A 24,160-nucleotide genomic window follows, 5' to 3' on the forward strand; every position below is an offset into this window, starting at 1 on the left:
TACTCATTTTGATAGTAGGCTAATACAGATAATTAGCCACTTACATCATGTGTTGTCTTCATTATATGACTTATATACGTATTTTTTTTTATTTTTTACGGCTCCAGACAGATTACCTTTTTGTGTTTTTGGTCCAATATGGAACTTTCAACATTTTGGGTTGCCGACCCCTGGTCTAGAGGAATCTCTCTAACGTTGAAAAACATATTTAGAAGGTCATAAGCACGTCTTTTGCGGTCATGTACGCCAGGGGTGTCAAACTCAAATACAGAGTGGGCCAAAATTTAAAACTGAACAAAGCCGCGGGCCAAGGTTGAACAAATTAACCTTTTAATAGGGACCCAAACAAGTTTTGCATTAAATATTGAACAAGCAAGGCTTATATAACTTTATAGTGACATGCAAAATCGAGTTTCAAATAATAATAATAATAATAATTAAAAAAATATCAATGGCATATCAAATACAATTTCAATAAAAATTGAATGCCTCTTTTATATTTGCAGCTTTCTGAGGTAAATATCAACATTAACTTTTTCCACAGGCTAATAACGTGGAAAATAAAATAATGAATAAACCAACCATTCTGGACTTTAAACTGCTCAGTTTGCAACACACTGATCTAATCTGATGTGCCCAAGCCAGATACCTGCCATCTTTTCTTGGATGCTAGTTCATTCATGTCGGGGCTCAGGCTTTGAGCTGAGGCAACCTTCATTATCGAACGAAGGTGTTCATCGCTCATTATATCTTGTATTCTACAGTCTTGGGGGCGTGCCTTACAGGCACTATCTTTAACGTCCTCTACGAGCTGTCGACACGTCCACGTCCGCTTTTCATCCCTTCTAACGTGTCCGCCCAGTCACAAGATATGAGCGGCTCCTGTATGCACACACACGTAAATGCAATGCATACTTAATCAACAGCGATACAGTTTACACTGAAAGTGGCCGTATAAACAACTTTAACATTGTTAGAAATATACGCCACACTGTGAATCCACACCAAACAAGAATGACAAACACATTTTGAGAGAACATCCGCACAGTAACACAACATAAACACAACCGAACAAATACCCAGAACCCTTTGCAGCACTAACTCTTCCGGGACGCTACAAAATACACCCCCGCTACCTCCAACCAAACCCCCCCCCACACACACACACACACACGCACACACCTTGTAGCAGTGACGTGCATTGTTGTTTTTGCACTTTTTGGCTTCTTGTTAAGTGACTTTTTTTGAGTGGATTCGGTCTTGCACGTGGAGGGTTTGGGTGTGGGCTTTGGTTGGTGTGGCGTTCCCGTCGGGGGGTGCAGTCTGCGGCGGAGGTGCATTAACCGGCACCAGGAGGCGGAATTACGCGAGCCTCACACAGTGCGTCTTCACAGCAGTTTTATGATTGCTCAGCACAAGAAATACGTTACACACATACAGTTGTTGACAAAATACACTGTACATTATATACCTCAGCTAACTAAACTATGGAAATGTATAATATAATTCATATAGCAATACGGTCTCACTGCACATCAGGCCAGCAGTTAGCCGAGTCCGCAATCCATGGTGAGGCACAATTGAGTGACGTGCCTCAACTGGCTGCTGATCACCGCACCGTCTCTTCTCAGTATTTGAACGGCAAATGTGAAAATTCAGCGATTTTGAATAAAAATAATCTAAAACTGGTGAAGTTAAATGGAAAATAACTTTATAGTATAATCACTGGATACATATAACAATTTAATTAATTTTTTTTCTTTTTACATTTTTTTCCTTTCCATGATGAAAGTGACATGCGGTCACTAGAGGCAGGTGAGGCCCCGCCTCACCTGCCTCTAGTGACCGCACGTCACTGCCTTGTAGCGTCCCGGAAGAGTTAGTGCTGCAAAGGATTCTGGGTATTTGTTCTGTTGTGTTTATGTTGTGTTACTGTGCGGATGTTCTCCCGAAATGTGTTTGTCATTCTTGTTTGGTGTGGGTTCACAGTGTGGCTTACTGTATATTTCTAACAATGTTAAAGTTTTTTATACTGGCACCCTCAGTGTAACCTGTATGGCTGAAGATCAAGTATGCGTTGCATTCACTTCTGTGTGCGTGCCAAAGCCGCACATTTAATGTGACTGGTCCAGCACTCGTTGAACAGGACGAAAGGGGGACGTGACGATTCACGGGAGGGGCACTGAAATTTGGGAGTCTCCCGGAGGTTTGGCAGGTTTGGCATGTGTGAGAATTAACGGTGCACCGCCGCTGTATATATTCGGCGGGCCATCTCTAGTGTTAATTTGATATCGCCTCAAGGGCCAAGTGAGATTACACGGCGGGCCAAATTTGACACCCATGATGTACGCAATCAACAAGGATAAACAAGGGACGACTGCAATAGAGATTGCACAGGACAGCCCCCTGCAGGGAATAACACACAAATTAGTCAGGACACGGATACATTTTATACAAATGGCAGTGTATTGTTTCATAATTACAAATGTAAGATATGGTACAACAACCAGTGATACAACTTGTACAAGAATTAACAATGACTGCAGTGGTTGAACAACATGACTGTACAGGTACAAAAAAAAAAAGAAAACAAAAAGGAAAGGGGTGGTGGAGGTGGGTCTCAGGCCCTGTTAGAATACCAGTGGAGCATTCCTTGAAATAGCTTTACACTGACTGACCAAATTGAGAAACTCTTAAGTGTTTCTCCAGGATTATACTGTTAGCCCAGTTTGGAAGGGCATGAAGGAATGCATGGAACATATTCAAACGAGGCCATCTCTACAGGTCATTTCTACTGTCCTCAGATACCAGAGATATGTTGGCACTAAAAGGTCATCATTTTACATATACAAGGAACCTGAAGTATTACAAACCGATACATGCTTTAAAACAGGCATTACAATGCACTTAGTGCGGACATTCAAAACTTTTGGAGCAGTTTAAAGTTCCGTTGACTGAGGGGATTTTTTCCTAAAACGGACGGAAGGGTGAAGGGGATGAAAGAAGGCGTGACGTATTTTGCAATTGGCACACGCAATGAAGGCCGTCAGTCTTTCCTCGCTTCATTTTTCAAACAATAAACGATTTCAATATTGGTTTTGGTATATCGTCGGCAGAAAGGAGACACTTGTGGAAATACATCCCAGTGCAATGAGTATGTCAAGTGGAAAGTGGAGGAGAACTCCTGTTACTGACCATGGCAGGTGAATAGGTGCAGGCATCGGTTTCCCTATAAGTCAGTGTCTAACAGATTTTTATTTTATTTTTTAAATGTACAAGGTTTTTGAGGCTGGAAGTACAAAAAAACCCAACTAAAAACGCTAAAATCTACAAAGGCAAGAGAGTCCGCTTCAGAGCATGCCTGAGAGCAACAAATAGAAACAAATGACTCAAGCCAGCGACATGGCACGTTTGTTATAGTGATAGGAATGTGCAATTTTAGAGCAAGAAAACATGAAACCAGAGGGAGTAAATATGCACGCACGTTCATATATATGCTGCAGAGACACCCCATGATATGCAACTGAATAAAAATCAACTGACAGAGATTCTCTATCGATTCACATCAAATTTGATGCCATGAATTGAACTGAAGAGCTGACACTAATGCACACACTGAGTATTCACAGTATTGAAAAGTGACGGTAGGAAGTTACACTGACCACCTTTGAAACGCCGAGCGCCTCCACCGAGAGTTGAAATCCCGCCTTCGTCCCTTTTTGTCATCGGCACGCACCTTTCTACGAGTGAACCACATACCGCAGTATGCTTTTTAATGGAAGAGTCAAAGGTTGTGCACTATTACAACATCCATGGTTCTAGTTATCTAGCATAAACATAGCTTAAGTCACGGAATATAGCCGCACATCGAGTTCGGATATGTGGTCAACGGGCGGACTATGGGGGTGAGCTTGTGTGTATGTTACCAAAGCCTTTTTTGGACACTGGAATTAGGCAACTGAATGTATTGCGTTTGAATTGTGTGAACTGAATTTTTTTTCATTGGCTTCCAGTTAAATTACATGGTGGGGCCCCTCAGTACATCACTGACTTGCTATGCCCCTACTCTTCAGGGCGCAGCCTCCGGTCTTCAGGCCAGGGTCTTCTAAAGATCCCCAAAAACTTGTTTTAAAACCCGTGGAGACCTGGCATTCCAGGCTATAGTTCCCAGACTCTAGAACAATTTGCACCAGTCCCTCCGTGATCTTGACTGTGTTGAAACTTTTAAGAAACATTTGAAAACTTTTTAGAAAAGCTTTTAGTTAATGCACCTTTTAACTATCAATTTTAATCCACTTTGTATAATTTTTATGATGTTGCCCCTGTTGTTTTAAACTGAATTGTTGTTTTGTACAGCGCTTAGTGATTTTATCTGTGAAAAAACGCTTTATAGATAAGATTTACCACTGATAGTCACACAGACTAGGTGTGGTGAAATTACCCTCTGCATTTGACTTATCCCCTTGTTCCACCCCCTGGGAGGTGAGGGGAGTAGTGAGCAGCAGCGGTGGCCGCGCTCGGGAATCATTTTTTGGTGATTTAAGAATACATTTATGTATTAAAAACAAACAGTATTGATCCTGTTGCTTTTATTCAATTTTGTTTTTCCTTGTTGATGTATGTGTGTATGTACAGTATGTTCTCTCAATTGCACTGTAAATGTCTATCTTAAGTATTGTAAAGCTGAGATTGGGTTGGAGTTGCTCTATTTTAATGATCTAGATTGATGACTAGGGGTACACAAAAAAAATCAATTCACATATGAATCACGATTCTTATTTACCCCAATTCTAAAATGATTTATCATTTCCAAAACATTTTTTAAATTAAACCCAATGTTTAAAAAGACGTCCATACGGGGTGCAAAAAAAAAAAATCGATTCACATCCGAATCGAGATTTTTATTTACTCTGATTCGATCATGATTCATAATTTCCAAAAATCGATTAAAAAAAATAAATCAAAATTATTATTTCTTTTAATTAGATCCAATGTTTAAAAAGACGTCCATTCGGGGTGCAAAAAAAATCGATTCACATCCGAATCTTGATACCTATTCATCATGATTCTTAATCGATTCCTGATTTCAAAAATTGATTAAAAAAAATTAAATTTTAAGAATAAATCTGTAAAAATATGTTTAGGCCATCTCCATGAAACCAGAAGGAGCTTTTGTAACCTGTAACCCAGGGGTCCCCAAACTATTTGACTCATAGGCCGCATTGGATTAAAAAAATATGGCCAGGGGCCGGGCTATATATATATATATATATATATATATATATATATATACATATATATATATATATATATATATATATATATATATATTTTTTTTTTTTTTTTTTTTGAGCACGATGTCACGTTATCGATGGGAAAATGCATTTTTAGACAATATGATTTGCCTGAGCAGCTAGAAGACACCGAGAGTAACAAGCGGTAGAATATGCATTGGAAAAGCCAGATTTAAAAAAATAATTAAAAAAAATAAATAATAAATGTTTTAAAAAAAATTAATTTTAATTTGGGACTTCCCGCGGGCCGGATTTTGGATGCTGACAGTCCAGCTTGGGGACCCCTGCTGTAACTGGTTATGAAAAAAATTACATTATATTTACTGTACAAATATTACATTGCAAAAATCGGTTTGAATTGAGGGGCAGCACGGTGGTAGAGGGGTTAGTGCGTCTGCCTCACAATACAAAGGTGCTGAGTAGTCTGGGGTTCAATCCCAGGCTCGGGATCTTTCTGTGTGGAGTTTGCATGTTCTCCCCGTGACTGCGTGGGTTCCCTCCGGGTACTCCGGCTTCCTCCCACCTCCAAAAACATGCACCTGGGGATAAATTGATTGGCAACACTAAATTGGCCCTAGTGTGTGAATGTGAGTGTGAATGTTGTCTGTCTATCTGTGTTGGCCCTGCGATGAGGTGGCGACTTGTCCAGGGTGTACCCCGCCTTCCGCCCGATTGTAGCTGAGATAGGCTCCAGCGCCCCCCGCGACCCCAAAGGGAATAAGCGGTAGAAAATGGATGGATGGATGGGTTTGAATTGAGAATTGTGTAAAATCGAGAATTTGGAATTGAATCGTCGCCCCAGGAATCGGAATCAGATCGATTCTTTTGGTGCCCAAACATTCAAACCCCTATTGTTTACCATTAGGTGATTTTTGTAAACAAACCTTTTAAAATACATTTGTAAAAATATGTTTTTTAGTCCATAAATCATTTGCATTTGTAACCTGTTTTGAAAAGGTTTTATCATAATTCATATACCAAATAATATTACAAGAATGTTGTTTAACCGAGAATCGATTCTGAATCGAACGGTCACTTCGGGAATCAAATCGTGAAGCGCCCAAAGATTCGGGGTTTGCAGTCATGTGACTGCAAACCTGACACCTTATTGGCTAGTTCCCAGACAAGATCGATTGCTTTGGTCTTAAATTACCCGAAGTGGGTCTTGAGTTTTGAAGCAACAAATATTTCGGCAGTAAAATTTTTACATTGATTTTGTATAAACTGACTTTTAAAACACTTTTTTTTAAACACACACATTTTGTATTCAATTAATTAGTCTGCACAGTTTAATGTAAACATTTTTTTTTTTTTTTTAAATCAGTCCACAAAATTCAAACAGTTCAGTTCATAAAAGCAGTGTCAAAAGAAAGTTTTGGTAATAAATACACAAATTAGCCTCCACAGCGGCTATTCATGATCTACTTACTGCACAAAAGGCAAAAGCAGGCTCTAATCTCACTTCAGAGGCAGAACAGGATTGATTCGACAGCAATATGCTAAAAGAATGGAAGTATTTGTCAGCTGCAGGTCAGATTTTTAACAATGTGATGCTAACATTCCCTCTTAGCACTTGCTTGGGCAGCAAACTGTTGGAATATTTCCCCCCCTTATTGTTAAACGAAGGAATAAAGAAAATAAATCTAGCTCTGCCCAAGTGATTTTTGCAAAATATTAATTGAAGAGAGGAAACAATGTCTGATATCGGATATTACTGTATTTTCTGGAATATAAGACGCTACTTTTTACCTACGCTTTGCACCCTGCGGCTTATACAACGCTGCGGTTAATCTATGGATTTTTCTTCGCTAACGGCTATTTTTCTTTGTTAATAACATCCGCAACATATAGTTAGAATTTAGAGGGTGCCGCTTATATTCTGGTGCGCTCCATAGTCCGGAAAATACGGTGCTAAATATGAGCCCCTTGAGCTCACCGGTTTGGGAGAGCGGTTCTTTCTAATGGGCAAAGTAAAGCAACAATAAAGCAATAATCAATACATTTGTATATTGACAGATTTCATTCAGATCTACCTGAGCCTTGAGTTGAGGAGGCAATGCCTTAATTTGGGGTTAGGTGGATCTGATGTGCTAAAAACACGTCACATTGGCCAAATCAATGCTAAAACATACAGCACATAAAAGAATAAAGAACAAAAAAAAAGGCCTTATGCTACATTGAGAAAAATAAAGACAACTGGTACTGTGCTTCTTTAAAAAAAAAATACAACAAAAACTGCCCAAATAAACATTATCCATACTCGTTCCCAAGACAACAAAATCAAAATGTAATGTATGCATTCAAGTGGTACTTTTATGGCTTTTTGTACAATACAACCTTTAGTGAAAATATACATCTAGACATAAATTCAAGTACAAAGGTACAAAATCTTTAAACTCATACTTTTTTCTTTAATTATAATACATTTTTAATACAGTTCATAAATACAGGTCAACATTCACTGAGTTCCTAAGATTCGCACTCGGCTGGAGTTTATGGTTTAGATCTGGGGGGTGGGGGGGTGGATGGGGGGGTGGAAGGAGTGGTTTAAAGTCGTGAGGGCTCCTCGAACTCGTCGTCGCTGTAACCGCTCTTAAAGCAAACCTGGGGAAGGAGCATACGTGACGTGACACACCCGTAACGACATCGCCTGTCACCTCCCTGTGCTAAACAGCCCTGTTAGGAATGAGATGAGAAGCCCCTCCCCCGCCCCGCGCCCTTCCACATCACATGAAGGAAAGAAAATGAGAACGAAACAGGCAAACCCCCAAACTTCAAAAAGGCAGGAGACAGGTGGCACGTTTCATAGAGCAAGGAGGAAAAGAAGGAGGAGAGGAAGTACCTTAGCCCCCACCCCCTCGGACAGTTGCCGCAGCACTAGCACTTGCCTCTCTTCTGAACAGGCGGTAGAAGAAGCCTCTCTTTGGTGGAGGGTTAGGTCGGTTCACGTCCAGGTCTGAACATAGCGTCCCATCGGTCTCATAGACGTTGATTTCTTTGAAGCACTCCATTTCGATCATCTACACAAAGAGAGGGAACGGCTTTAGAATTTTTGAATGCGGTTTCCAGCAAGCGATACAGTCAGGATGAGCAGGGATGGATATCAATATAATTATTGGTATGATAATGGCATCATAAAGGTAGTAACCAGACGAGTGTTGTATGGTATACCGCTATTATTATAGCACCGCGATACTAGTGTTGTCTCGATACCAATATTTTAGCACCGGTACTTTAAGACACCCCCTGCCTTAAAGGAAAATGTTATTTGAAACATTTGCGTGCCCGTACAACACCTAAAACCTTTAGCATATCCGTACAAGTGTTCACAAAGTACACGGAACAATAATTATGATGAACATCTCGAACCCCTTTTTTTTTTTGAGATATAGATTATTTATAGAGATGTCCGATAATATCGGACTGCCGATATTATCGGCCGATAAACGCTTTAAAATGTGGTATCGGAAATTGTCGGTATCGGTTTCAAAAAGTAAAATTTATGACTTTTTAAAATGCCGCTGTAGGGAGTGGTACACGGACGTAGGGAGAAGTAAAGAGCGTCAATAGACCTTAAAGGCACTTCCTTTGCGTGCCAGCCCAATCACATAATATCTATAGCTTTTCACACACACAAGTGAATGCCAGGCATAGTTTGTCAACAACCATACAAGTCACACTGAGGGTGGCCGTATAAACAACTTTAACACTGTTACAAATATGCGCCACACTGTGAACGCACACCAAACAAGAATGACAAACACATTTCGGGAGAACATCCGCACCGTAACACAACAGAACAAATACCCAGAACCACTTGCAGCACTAACTCTTCCGGGACGCTACAATATACACCCCCCGCTACCTCAACCTCCTCATGCTCTCTAAGGGAGCGCATGTCCCAAATTCCGAGCTGCTGTTTTGAGGCATGCTAAAAAAATATTATGCACTTTGTGACTTCAATAATAAATATGGCAGTGCCATGTTGGCATTTTTTTCCCATAACTTGAGTTGATTTATTTTGGAAAACCTTGTTACATTGTTTAATGCATCCAGCGGGGCATCACAACAAAATTACGCATAATAATGTGTTAATTCCACGACTGTATATATTGGTATCGGTTGATATCGGAATCGGTAATTAAGAGTTGGAAAATATCGGAATATCGGCAAAAAGCCATTATCGGACATCTCTAATTATTTATGTATTTAATATTTGTTTACTTACTATGGTATATTATTTTTTTTATTATTTATTCACTGTTCTGTTACAGAGAACTAGGAAATGGGATAAAATTGCTATGGTATGAAAAGGGGTCGCATTAAATAAGCTCAGCTTCTTCCTACTCCTTTTCGGACGTGCTGTAATGAAACAACTGGAAATATGTGATGCATTACAATAAAATTGTATGCATGTTCGAAATAAACTGAAACTGAACTGAACTGAACTGAATGTGAGTGTTTGTTTCTATTTTCATTTTTTGTACACAGCAGAAGTTGCTTTGCTGGTCGCGCCAAAGAAATTTGACACCGTTAACTGCTGCCTGCCTTTAATCGTGGACTTGTGATTAGCTGATAGCATGTGTGATTTCACCGCATTGATGCCCATTGAGCAAAGTTTGTAAATCTTTTGGCACACGCTGCAGAACACCTCTCTGGTTTTTACCACCGACAGGCTTTAACAAGCATTCACTAATGATGATGAAGAAATAAAAAAGGTCATGAAAACTTCCCAAATCCTAAAAGACTTTATAAAGAAAATTGACATCAAAGACAAAATAAAATAACAATTTTAGTTTTGTTTATTTTATTGTCGTTTGTTATCCCTTGCACAAGTTCTATGTTTTCTTTTGTGTTTCCTCTTCTTTCCTTATGGTACTTTTGTTTCAATTTCTTAATTGCTGTTTGAAAATCATAGAGAAAAATCATTTCTATTTTGAAAACATGTTTACTTGTACGTTCTGATTGTTTGAATTTTGTGTATCAACATGCACCTGGGGATAGGTTGATTGGCAACACTAAAATGGTCCCTAGTGTGTGAATGTTGTCTGTCTATCTGTGTTGGCCCTGTGATGAGGTGGCGACTTGTCCAGGGTGTACCCCGCCTTCCGCCCGAATGCAGCGGAGATAGGCTCCAGCACCCCCCGCGACCTCAAAAGGGACAAGCGGTAGAAAATGGATGGGATGGATTTTGTTTTTGAACCAAAAGAGCTGTGTTTGGTCAGCTTGTTACACCATAATTTTCGGGGTTCACACAGCCCACCTTCACGAAGGTTTTTCCCTACGGTTTCGAAGCAATGTGCACATTAAAAATGACCGTTAGTTCCAGCTCCAACATTAACGTGAGGGCCGCGACCGCCTGTGCGCACCGAAACAAAGATCGTGGATGACTGACAAGAGGCTCACTTTGTTCATGTAATTCTACTGTGAAATAGACGAGCTCAGGTGCACAGAGCGGGACATCTTGTCTCTAATTTGAAAGCCAGAGAAAAAGAAAGAAACACACAGACGTAGCAATTTATCAATGACGGCAAAGTTATTAGGTTCGTTTTCATTTATCGTTCCATGAATTGACTTATTGAAGACATTGGCCCTGCGATGAGGTGGCGACTTGTCCAGGGTGACCACCCTGCCCGGTAGAAAATGGATGGCCTACCTTTTTTTTTTTAATGCCTCTGGACATTGAAATCCATTTAATGACTTTTAATGCTGCAGAAACATTGTTTTGTATTCAATATTTCTTATCTGTAAGTTTGTTCTTCTCTTTAAAAAGGCATATTCGATATTATTACATTTGTTTGGGAGTGGGGGGCAAGAACCAATGAAATTGACTTTAATTCATTTCAATGGGCAAAGTTGATTTGAGATACAAGTGTTTTGAGTTAAAAGCTTCGGGACAGTACTAATTAAGCTTGAAGGTTGAGGTACTGGAGTACTATCAATTTAGTGGCACAATGAGGAGCCAAAAATGAGGTAGTTGTTGCTGAGTCGAATGTCGTGACGGTGTTACGCCCGACGTTAGTTTTTTATGGCGCCACATTAGTGCAAAAATCCGAGCGCATAAAAACTGTTATCGCGCGCTGATTCTCCACTAAGTGCGCGCGCGCGCGACACCCTTTTGCGCGCGCGTGGTGCCTTTTTGCGCACGCACGGTGCCTTTCTGCGCGCGCGTGGTGCCTTTTTGCGCGCGCATGGTGCCTTTCTGCGCGCGCGCCGTTTCGGTCTGTGCGCTGTCATGTTTCGTTTTGGTACTTTGGGGGCGGGTATGCTTAGACGGCCCCTTCTTTCTGATTGGTCAGGCGAAAAATGCTCAGAGCCAATCAGAAGTATAGCAGGGCGGGTCATCGTCAATATGTATCAAGATTTACGGAGGAAGAAGTGGATAAAAACATGTCGTGCGCTGATGAAGGTTATTTCATACCACATAAACACAATACAGGGTAATACAAAATGTGACCCAAATAAATAATAAGACAACAAACACCATAATCACATCTTTCAGCCAGAACTGCTCCACCAGCAATAACATCCAACCATAACATTATTTCATATTTTCACTTCTTGTTGAACATTTGTTTTCTAATTTATGGAATTTCTTTTGATTCAGCCATAAAATTAATGAAATAATCTTTGAATTTTGTTTTTAAAATGTTAAAAATAGCCTTTTAATAATGTATTCTGAAACAGTTTAAAATAATCAGAGAACTGACTAACACTGACCCTACACAACTATGTTGCACAATTAAGTCTTTTTTTTTTAAAGCGAAAGAGGTAATTTCAACAGGTACAGCATCCTATGTCATATCTACATGTAATAAGATTTGTAACAAGGTAAACCGTTTGTAAATTGGTCAAAAATCGAGCAAGTTATGGTAATTTAATTAGTACATGTACCATTGACATCAATGTAATGATTGAGGCTAGCTGTCCGAGGTAAGATGGCTACAACTTTGCTACGCTGGAGAATCATTGGTCATATGAAAAATGCTCAGAGCCAATCAGAAAGGTGGGGCCGTCTAAGCATACCCACCCCCAAAGTGCCAAAAAGAAACATGACAGAGCGAGGAGAGATGCCAGGAGTACACAGAGAGCGCACAGACCGAGCGCAGAAAGGCACCACGCGCGCGCAGAAAGGCACCACGCGCGCGCGCAGAAAGGCACCAGGCGCGCGCAAAAAGGCACCAGGCGCGCGCAAAAGGGTGTCGCGCGCGCACAAAGTGGAGAATCAGCGCGCGATAACAGTTTTTATGCGCTCGGATTTTTGGCACTAATGTGACGCCATAGTTTTTCACCTGCACAGATGATGGCGATCATCTAAAATGCTAAAATGCTCGCGCCAAAATGTTCCAACGTTTGGTTGTACTTCACCTCAAAAGATGCGGACTCAGTGTAACAACAAGTGACACAAACCTTCCTAATTGTTAGAAATGCCACTGTTTTCTATTAAACATGCTTCACTGATGAGAGTATTTGGCAAGCACCGTTTTGTCCTACTAATTTCAGCGATCCTTGAACTCATCGTAGTTTCTTTACATATGCCACTCCTTATTTGTCTCATTTTGTCCACCAAATGTTTTATGCTGTGCGTGAATGCACAAAGGTGAGCTTTGTGGATGTTAATGACTTATTGGAGTGCTAATCAGGCATATTTGGTCAATCCATGACTGCAAACTAATCGATGCTATTTAGGCTAGCTGTATGTACATATTGCATCATTATGCCTCGTTTGTAGTTATATTTGAGTCCATTTCATTTTCTTTACTTATGTCCTCTGTCTATGTAATTTATATGTGCATGACACATTATCTGTATGTAATATTGGCTGCAATTCTGTAAGTTGTTTGTGTGCCATGTTGTTCCAGACCACAGCAAACGTCACCCAGCTTGCAAAGATTGTAATAAATCCAATAGAAGAAGACGGCTTGCCGTTTCCTTAAACTTGGACACACACATCTATATCTTTGGCCATTCTGAGCCAGTAATTTCCAGAAATTATCTCATCCTGTGAGAAGACTCCATTTTACTAACAATTTCCAATGTTGCAAAAATGTGTAGAATAAAAATTAAAATACAACATTTCTGTCAACAAAGATTTGCGTCAGCCTTTGATGGTAGGCTAATATAGCTAATATAGACACTTACATCATGTGTTGCCTTCATTATAACACTTATATAAGGCTTTTAAATTTTTGCGGCTTCAGACAGATTTTTTTTAAATTATTTTTTGGTCCAATATGGCTTTTTCAACATTTTGGGTTGCCGACCCCTGGTCTAACATCACCACAATCATGCATCAATGATCAATTACATGGAAATATATCATAATATTGAAGGGACGTGCGGTATTCCAATCAGATTAGTTTATCATATGTGTATACAAACTTAGCTATTTCCTTGATATAAATGGCAAAAATGTAAACATGAACAGTATAGTAAAATGCTGCAATAAGGTTTTTCTGAATAAATGTTAGCTTGGATGTAGCAGTTAAAGATGTTGATCTATTGAATGAATAAATAAAAAAGGAAGTTGGGCTTAAGCTTTCTTACTCAAAAAAATGAGCACAAAGTTACAAATATTGTACTCAAATGCAAAACTGAACATTCGACCATGACATGGCTTGAGTGGAAAAAATGTTATAATTAACATAAAAAAACTGAATTGATTGCTGGTGACACCAGTGAGTTGGTTATCGTTTAATTGAAATATCTTAAGACAAAGATTTATGATTATCGCAGATCTTCAAGATGCAACTTTTTAATCAAATTTGAATAATAGGATATTGAGACTGATTTGGTGGATTCAAATATTAGTTTTTTATTTATAAATGAAATTATAATGATAAGATTTTGAAATGTATTATATTGTACTGTATTTTGTATATTATATGATGATGTATATTTTAACTGTGGGTCCCTGTCCATAAGCTGTGTGCTCCTCGGGATGACCTTTTTGCAGAACGGACTCTGATATTAACAAAAGAAACAATAATGAAATACAAAACTATGTCTGTCTGTAAATAAATAAACATAAATAAATACGTTTATGTCATTATAAGATTCTGAATTTAAAAAAAATAATAGGGGGTGTCCAAATAGGGAATGCACAAGATAATGTAAATTATACCCATCCCTACAACATGCCACAGCTGACCAGTTGACAAACACCATTGTTGTTCATTATGTTCATTTTCTTAAATTCTATCAGTTTAATTGACTGCATCACACTCGAACAGCACAAAGCACCTGTGGTAAACACAAGTGAGATTTCATACAGTACAGGCCAAAAGTTTGGACACACCTTCTCATTTAATGGGTTTTCTTTATTTTCATGACTATTTACATTGTAGATTGTCACTTAAGGCATCAAAACTGTGAATGAACACATGTGGAGTTATGTACTTAACAAAAAAAGGTGTAATAACTGAAAACATGTTTTATATTCTAGCTTCTTCAAAATAGCCACCCTTTGCTCTGATTAGTTTTTTTGCACACTCTTGGCATTCTCTCGATGATCTTCAAAAAGGTAGTCACCTGGAAGGGGATTCACTTCACAGGTGTCCTAGTTTTGAGGCCTTCAGAGACAATCTACAATGTAAATAGTCTTGAAAATAAAGAAAACGTATTGAAATGTGAAGGTGTGTCCAAATTTCCGGCCTGTACTAGTGTATACTATTCCAAACTGTGCCGTGATGTGCTGCCATGAACTGGACTGAAAATGCGGATGATGTTGTCCCCAAACGGTTTGGGTACAGATCAGCGGAGAATAGGACATTTGATAAATAATGCATTTTTGGCCAAATAAGTAAAAACAACTGCATTATCACATTTATGGAAAGGAATATACCTCTACAGTTACACTCTTCTTCGAAGCACTGTGCACTGCACTATATGTACTGCAATGTAGCATGCTGGAACAATGACATAATCACAGTGGCCTGGTGCTGCAGTACCTCATTCTGCCACGGGATGGAGACACTCCCCGTGACAAACTTGTGGTAGAAGTCGTCGTCTGTGGGGTCAAGGTTCACACCTTTGACAGTGGAGAACTGCTCGATGTCGAGGACGTCTTTGCAGTACACGGCCCGGGGCTGTCGGAGAAATACAGCGTAAGGAAGAGCAGAAACATGTCGTGGAAAATAGACTTATGTGTTTACAATCACAATTAAATTACTCAAATCATCAACAATTTAATAGAATGAAACTGTTTGGCTGTGCACATTTCCCACTTATATACACTTAAATGTGTATAATACTGCGGTGTCAAAACCTTCTCTGCTGGTTTAACATAACCAGAAATCATGATCATAATTAAAGATAAACGTAATTTTTTATTTACTTTCCCTAAATATCTAAAATGATTCATATTCTCTTCATGTCATATTATGCTCTTTCCAGTGCTGTTGTTTTTAGTTTTAGTTCGTATCCAATCAGAATTAATCTAATTTATGTTGCCATGCTGTACCAAATCTGCCCGGGGCCTTCAGAATCAACAATGCGGGCGTCTATGCACTGTATGTGAACGGACACATACAGTTGATAGACAGTTGCGATAGCCGATCAGATCACGAGTTGTTGTCAGTAAGGCCTTCTAGCTGGCCTCACGCTGAACGTGACGTTCACGCGTCCTGTGATTGGATACTCTCCGGGGCCGTTAGCGGATGAATTTGAGAACACATACAGTTGATAGACAGTTGCGATAGCCAATCGGATCACAAGTTGTTGACAGTAGCCTCTCTATGTAGCCTGATGTTAACGAGACTGTGATTGGATACTCACTTGTCATTCCAAAGTGAGTATCCGTTCACAAGTTGCAATTTAGCAGGAAGCGGGTGTTGTTGACCCACAAAGAAGGAGAACAAAACGTTGATTAGCTGGCAGATATATATTTGCAAGGCCATTTTCAAGAAGGATATTTAAAGAGAAACTACATCTTGTGGGACGATGGGCCATTTCCACTCGAATCAACCGACTACGAGGGGTTCCACGGCATCAAATGGGTCCTACAAATTGTGAGTTCAAATATTTGATTTCTTTATTTTTTCACGTTTAATGTGTTTTTTTGCAATTTTAATTTTGACAGTACCACATATAAGATATGTTTAAATTTTCTGATGCGGACTTATAGATTTTTAAATGCGCCAGAAAATAGCCAGTTTTGTACACTGTTGATGTGTTTCAATGACAGTAGTGCGTAAATGTGTTTCTGTATAGCAGGGGTCCTCAAGTACAAATCTTGAAGGTCCACAAATGTTTTTTTGAAACAGGCTGGGTCCGTTTATTATCGGTCAAGCTTATATAATAGCAGGAGGTAGGTAGTTTAACATTTTCTTAAAATTAACAAAAATAAAATAAATATCCAATAAAATACATGAAATATTTTCTTTGAAACAAAAATAAATAAGAACTTTGAAAAAATGTGTCCTCTGCATTTGACCCATCCCTTGATCACCCCCTGGGAGGTGAGGGGAGCAGTGGGCAGCAGCGGCGCTGCGCCCGGGAATCATTTTTGGTGATTTAACCCCCAATTCCAACCCTTGATGCTGAGTGCCAAGCAGGGAAGAATGCTGGTATGAGCTTTTAAACATAACCCGTTAACTGCTGCCAATCAAATGGTGAATAAGATACTCTTTAGGGTTCATATGTTTGTAAATCTGACTGTGTTGAAGTCAGTGCCTCACCAGCCATCAACCTCACCGCACGTTACTGCTCTGTTGCTATTTGTTGTTGTGTCATAGATTTAACAAAAATCTTGCTTGATGTTTCATATGGCTTTTTCAGCCTTGTGATTTCTTTTTTTCTTAGCTCTGAATCATGAGGAAATGTCTCTTCAAATTCGCGGTGCTCTTTCAGATAGTGACGTTTCAGATTTTCACTTTTCACCAGAGCAACAGTAGTGTTGCATAGTAGACACATTGGTCTGGTACTTGCAGTAGGTAGGATGAAAACATATTGCTCTGTCCATTCTTCCTTGAAACGTCGGTTTTCCCTGTCCACCTTTCTTTTACCAGCCTGAGCCAACTTGGAGCATGCCATTGTGATTTGATTCACATTCAGTGACTGACAAGTGAACAGTTAGCGAAGTAGCTATACGAGACAACTGTGTGCCTGCAGCGAAAGGTTCCATGCACTGTGCACATGACCCAGGTGGTAACAGCCTATCAGCGCGTCGTTGTGAAAGAGATGACAACCCATACCCCGGAATTAGCCAATCAGAGTGGCGTTCTCTCGCTCTCACTCCGTCTCTCTCTCTTTCTCTCTCTGAGAGAGAGAGAGAGAGAGAGAGAGAGAGAGAGAGAGAGAGAGAGAGAGAGAGAGAGAGAGAGAGAGAGACGGAGTGAGTGAGACACGAGAAGAGTAAACGAAACGTGGAGATATTTGACTAAAAACAACAAAGAACGTTGACTTGCGCTAGCGATAACTCACAGATAAATACAATTATTATATTTTTTTATAATAATTATAATTATAATAATAAAAAAACTTTTTTTTTTTTTTTTTTTTTTACTATAATTCGTGCTGGGTCCGGACGGACACGTCGCTGGGTCCGGACATGGACCGCGGTCCGCCTGTTGAGGATCACTGCTGTATAGTATTTCTCCAGAAATGGTCATGTGGTGACATCAATGATGGTATTTTGAGAGGTAATCATTGAAGTCGGACACCACTGAAGGCCTAGGTGGGAAACGCGCGGCCCGCCACTGGTATAATATGTACACTGTTATATTATGTACACTTAGTTCCTGTGGCTTTTCCAATGTAATAGTGATCAGCACTGAACCGGCAACTACATACATTAGCCAATGAGCTAAAAGCCCTGGAGCGTCAACTCATTGTGTAGCGCAGTTCTCTAAGCCAGTGTTTTTCAACCTTTTTTGAGCCAAGGCACATTTTTTGCATTGAAAAAAATCTGGAGGCACACCACCAGCACAAATCGTTAAAAAACGAAACTCAGTTGACAGTAAAAAGTCGTTGTCGCAATTGTCGGATATGAATTCAAACCATAACCATAACAAACCATGCATCACTATAGCACTTGTCTCAAAGTAGGTGTACTGTCACGGCCTGTCACATCCCGCCGTGACTTATTTTGAGTTTTTCAGTGTTTTCCCGTGTGTAGTGCTTTAGTTCTTGTCATGCGCTCCTATTTTGGTGTTGATTGTCATGTCATGTACGGATGTACTTTGTGGACGCCGTCTGCTCCACACGCTGTAAGTCTTTGCTGTCGTCCAGCATTCTGTTTTTGTTTACTTTGTAGCCAGTTCAGTTTTAGTTTCGTTCTGCGTAGCTTTCCCTAAGCTTCAATGCCTTTTCTTAGGGGCACTCACCTTTTGTTTATTTTTGGTTTAAGCATTAGATACCTTTTTACCTGCACGCTGCTTCCGACATCTACATAGCAATTAACTACCGGCTACCACCTACTGATATTGAAGAGTATTACACGGTTACTCCGCCGAGCTCTAGACAGCACCGACACTCAACAACAACACATTATTTGCAGACTATAATTACAGGTTTGCAAAAAATATTTTTAACCTAAATAGGTGAAATTAGATAATCTCCCACGGCACACTATGTGCCGCGGCACAGTGGATGAAAAACACTGCTCTAAGCATCGGGGAGTGAGGTAAACACAAGGTACTATCGCACAGCCGCGCTAGCTGGACCCGTTACCAAATCGATTACTATCGTCGCACACTTACCAGAAATGACGATCGCAATGTTAATTTATTTTCCTTCATTCCTTTTTAATAGTGAGTTGCAACCACTCAAGTCAGTCCCTCGCTTCTGCTACGTAGCCAAGATGGCAATGACTGCGTGTGTAGAAGTGTGTAGTTTGGAACACAGCCACTATCTCTGAGAACGTTGATACTACTTTCCTATTAACCTGAAAAAGCCCAAATAGCAACAGATAACCCTACCAGCCTGTCAAATATTGGTTTAACCCCTCAAAACACTTACTTTCACTCTGTCAGTCTGTTTTTGGGATCATGAGAATGAAAATAAAATAATTCCTTTGGTTCACTACTATAGAGTTATGTTTATTTAGGCAGGGCTCTGTTTTCATACATAATGGAAAGAATAGGTTCCGTCTGACACAAGGCAGCGGCAAATTTAGTTTTTAAACAATAATAAATTCCAGATGGGTTTCTCACCACCTGGCAATCGATGCAAAGTAGCTTATAATTAAAATTCATTAGTGACAGCGTCATGATTTTGCTACTTTCTACAGTTCAGTGTAGGACTGGGACTCTTAGGCTAGCTCACGACCCGGCATTATCTCGATATGGTGATGCTGTGAAAAGAGTGAAACAAAAATGATATACTTAGCAGCATAAATGAATTACAAACAGCAACGTTGCAACAACAATGACTCTTTAAGTGCAAGATAACTGTACATTTTTTGTAAACAGACTGTAAATGACGCCTGTATTGACACTGCACTGACACTGTGTTCCTGTAAGAGTCGTGTATAGAGAGTATTGACAACCTGGTTTCAAGCGATCCCCTCAATGATTGGTCAAAAAGCACTCCCGTGACTACAGGGTGCATGTTACGTACCAGTTTGAAGCCGCAGGCAAGCAACACTGCACTTCCTCATTAGACATTTATTTTATTTGAAGAGTGTTTGCCGTGTAAATGGGATGCACCACTCGCAAAAAATGCGGGAAGCAATTGCATACGTTTTCCGCAACCCATAAAGGAGAAAAATATGGGAAGTGAAGGTTCGCCGGGAAGGCTAGAGAGCCAATAACAACAGTTTAGGTAAGCAAACATATGGGAAAACGTGGTAAATCGCACTCTCAGTAACAGTGTATTAATACATCCATCCATCCATCCATTTTCTACCGCTTATTCCCTTTGGGGTCGCGGGGGGCGCTGGAGCCTATCTCAGCTACAATCGGGCGGAAGGCGGGGTACACCCTGGACAAGTCGCCACCTCATCGCAGTGTATTAATACACTTCACCTAAAAAAAACCTTACTTCAAAATTGCACCTTTTCTGCATGTGTCACCAATAATCCAAACTAAACTAAGACATATTGCAATACAAAGCAGCATTAGTTCAGTATTCAAATTAATATGGTGATAATGAAATCAAGAAGCCATGACCCGCCACAGCAAAACCTTTGAAAAATATTAAACAAAACAAAAGTAAAAGCATAGGCATACAGTATATAGCGCAGTGATTACGAACAATACATTGGAGGCAGACACCACAGTTGACATACTTCACACAAAAGTCATAATTTTGCTGTAAATGTTGGTGCAAAGCTAATGAGGATTTGGGCAAAATTAGGGTAATACATTTATTTTTGGTGTTTGTGTATTTTCTGACATTTAATTTGTCGGCGGGAGTGTGTTCGAGAGCTACTAGTCACGAAACACTGCATGAATGTAGCGATGAAGTCCATCAAAAATGTCCGCAAAATTGTTTTTTTTTACATATGCTACTTTGACGGAATAAAAGCATGTTTTACTGAAAGTTTATGAGCTGAAGTATATTTAGAACTATATTTGTACTTATTATTTCGTTTTTTTTCATCAGAACGACACAACTGCATGGTTTCGGTTACAGCTGCACACGTTTTAGGTACCAAACATGGCGCCTCTCGTTTAGTTGTCCATACGCTCTCTATGCACGACTCTGGTTCCTGTTTCATAACGGTGCCCTCCTCTGGATTAAAAAAAAAGTCTCTACACTTGGCTTGCAAATAAAATTAATTGTTAGCATTTTTTTTTGTTTTTGCTTTTGTTTTGTTTTTTTACAAACGATCGGCTGCACAATAAGAAATTATGAAAAATGCAACTGTGGTCAATGAGCTTTACTTGGTACTAGGGTTGTACGGTATATACCGGTACTAGTATAGTATCGCGGTACTAATGAATCAAAAACAGTACTATACTCCGAACCGGTTCGCCATATTTTTTTTTTTAAAAGCATGACGGCGCGTCGTCGTTGTCACGTCATGACATTGCTGTTTTTACGAGCAGAGGAGCATGTTCGGCAGCGCACAATCACGGAGTACTTATAAACAGACACAGTGTGTAGACAGAAAAGGGAGAATGGACGCATTTTGGCTCAAAAACTAACGATAAAGGTGAAACTTTAACACTGAAACGCTATCAGGAAGAGGTGCTTTAAGACATGGCAAGCTGGCTAGCGGCTAATGTCCATCCGCAATCGGCAGTGTTTTAGCTACTTCTAAATCACTAATCCTCGCCTCCATGGCGACAAATAAAGTACGTTTCTTACAAGTATCATCCCTGCAGGACGAGGAATAGCTAAACATGTTTCACTACACACCGTAGGAGGATACGATAGCTCACCGATGCACAATGTAAAAAAATGCCATTGGTGGATCTACACCTGACATCTACTGTAATGATACCAAGTACAAGAGAGTATCCAGTCGATACTACTATGATTACATCAGTTGTTTTTATTGTTTTTTTTAATTCATATTTTATTCATAAACTCAAGAAATACTTCCTTCCCTCGACACATGAGAACTTAAATTATGACCAATATATGACCCTGTAACTACTTGGTATCGGCTCGATACCTAAATTTGTGGTATCATCCAAAACTAATGTAAAGTATCCAAACAATAGAAGAACAAGTGTTTATTACATTTTAACAGAAGTGTAGATAGAACATGTTTAAACAGAAAATAACCAGATATTAACAGTAAATGAACAAGTAGATTAATAATATTTTTTTTACAGCTTGTCCTTTATAATTTTTACAAAATAAAAGAATGGGAAATGACACAATATGTTACTGCATACGTCAGCAGAAAAATTAGGAGCCTTTGTTTGCTTACAACTACTAAAAGGCAAGTTGTCTTGTATGTTCACTATTTTATTTAAGGACAAATTTGTTCTTCGATTGCAATAAGAAACTTATGTTTAATGTACTCTAAGATTTTTTTGTTAAAATAAAGCCAATAATGAAATTTTTTGTGCTCCCCTTTATTTAGAAAAGTATCGAAAAGTATCGAAATATATTTTGGTACCAAAATATTGATATCGAGACAACCCTACTTGGTACTATAAAATTAAAACTATCCCACACTTGGGAATGTTTCTTTTTCCTTAGTTCCGTTTAGATCAATGATGGGAACGAATACTGATATCAAACGCGGAACGCCACTCCTGCAACTTCTGCGAGCTGTCATTGGTGAGCCGAAAGAAGCACGACCTGATAAACATGGTTTGATGCTTTACAGTCAAATGAGACAGCAGTTGTATTGGTCACAATTTTTTTTTCTTAAAGTGACACAGACATCAATGCATCAAGTGATACAGTATCAGTCTTTGTGTTTCATAATGTTTTGATGCAATCAGTATCGGTTGACTCATCACTAGTAAACAGGGTTTTTGTAGGTGTCTGACAAAAAGTGAAGGACTGGTTTAATTACCAAATCTGTCCTTCAACTTAAGGTGGTGTGGGTTGTTATATTGTCAGTGATTCAGGACAATCAGTGCAAATATGAGTGAGGAGACTCTGGCTGGTGTGATCGCTGGCAAATTTCACTTTAAAATACATCCTGACTGAATTTTATACAAAAGAGTTGAAAATAAAATGACGTGTATTCAAGCAAAACATTTGAAAATATTCCTGGATGACATTCTTACAATTTTTTTAAATTTTTGTCAAAATATTACAGTCCTTTTTTAAGTTTGTTTAATTATTAGTAAAACCGCAAGCCACATACACAACATTTTTGAAAAATAAATATATTTTCAAATATTAGCCTCACCGGACTATAAGCCGCGGATATATACCGGTGCCTTGCGAAATGAAATATTTGCATAGGAAGATTTTGTAAATGTTTAATTACATACCTTAATTGTTTTCAAACTGTGCCTGTCACACGGCAGTAAAACGGCTGATCAAACAAAACAGAAAAGTCATTGATGTCTTTAGTCGCTCTTTATAAGAGGAATAAAATGTTCTCCTTTTTTAAATAAGGTTCAATATGTTTATCAGAATTCTTCTTCCTTGTAATTTGTAAACACTTTGAATTTGAACACTTTCTGATCATTTTTGTACATTGTTTGATTTCTTTGCTTAATCCATTCCATAATGTAGCCATTAGCAAAGAAAAAAACATGAGGATTAGCCTCACCTTTATAGTAGCTGCAGGGTTTAAAGATGAGGAAAAAAGTAGCAACCTACAGTCCGGAAAGTACGTTAATAACCTATGATTAGTCTTTATTAATCCAAATTCAAAAGTGTGATTTATGCGATTGGAAAAAAATTATCATTTTGTAGCACTAGTTCCAAGCAATGTGACAGCATTTGATTAATCTCATGTTTATTTTCAGTTAGGACTTAAGTGAAAATTACTGTCTCTTTAAGAGAATGCCTCTCCTGTGCACACCAGCGCAGACAAAGCTAATGAGGATTAAGCCACACGGTTTTCTTACTGCCGTGTTAGAAGGAAAATATAGGCGCTTGGGAATAAAACTACAGTACTTCAGATATTTCTTACATTGAAGTCCTTAAATGTCTCAAACCAAAAAATGTTTTGGGGCTCTCATCTCCCACTACGGTAACTCCATTCACTAAGCAGGATTGATGAAAGTATTGATGATAATGTATTGTGATATTAAATATCACAATACTTCTCTATATCGATACATCGCCCCACTCCTAGGTTAATATCTTTCCTGGCAGTGTGTGCATGCTCTTACATCTGGGCTGAAAGGAGGCTCCAGCATGTTGGCCTCCAATCGTTTGAAGTTGATGTTTTTGAAGATGGGATGCTGCTTGACCTCGATAGCCCCCCGACCCTGGCAACCAAGCCGAATCTTAGGATCTTTAGACAGGAGCTGAAGCAAAAAAACACAGAAAGACAT

At 39.2% G+C, this 24,160-nt stretch overlaps 1 protein-coding gene across 2 annotated transcripts in view; it reads right to left on the reverse strand.

Moving 5' to 3' along the window:
- Window positions 1–7,812: 7,812 nt before the first annotated feature.
- The window catches only part of grk4 (G protein-coupled receptor kinase 4), a 174,410-nt gene continuing 158,062 nt past the window's right edge, over window positions 7,813–24,160 (reverse strand). Inside the window, exons 13-16 of one of the 2 annotated variants that reach the window (XM_061988186.1) lie at window positions 23,996–24,133; window positions 15,245–15,382; window positions 8,183–8,314; window positions 7,813–7,898 (exon numbers count right to left, since the gene is read on the reverse strand). In XM_061988186.1, coding sequence (XP_061844170.1) covers window positions 7,842–7,898; window positions 8,183–8,314; window positions 15,245–15,382; window positions 23,996–24,133 — 465 coding nt within the window. In that variant the 3' untranslated portion in view covers window positions 7,813–7,841. Of the gene's footprint in view, window positions 7,899–8,136; window positions 8,315–15,244; window positions 15,383–23,995; window positions 24,134–24,160 lie in introns of both variants that reach the window. The other variant, XM_061988187.1, reaches the window with a different exon arrangement.

Source organism: Nerophis lumbriciformis, linkage group LG27 (assembly GCF_033978685.3).
Source record: "Nerophis lumbriciformis linkage group LG27, RoL_Nlum_v2.1, whole genome shotgun sequence".
In the NCBI taxonomy this organism is placed as follows: Eukaryota; Metazoa; Chordata; class Actinopteri; order Syngnathiformes; family Syngnathidae; genus Nerophis; species Nerophis lumbriciformis.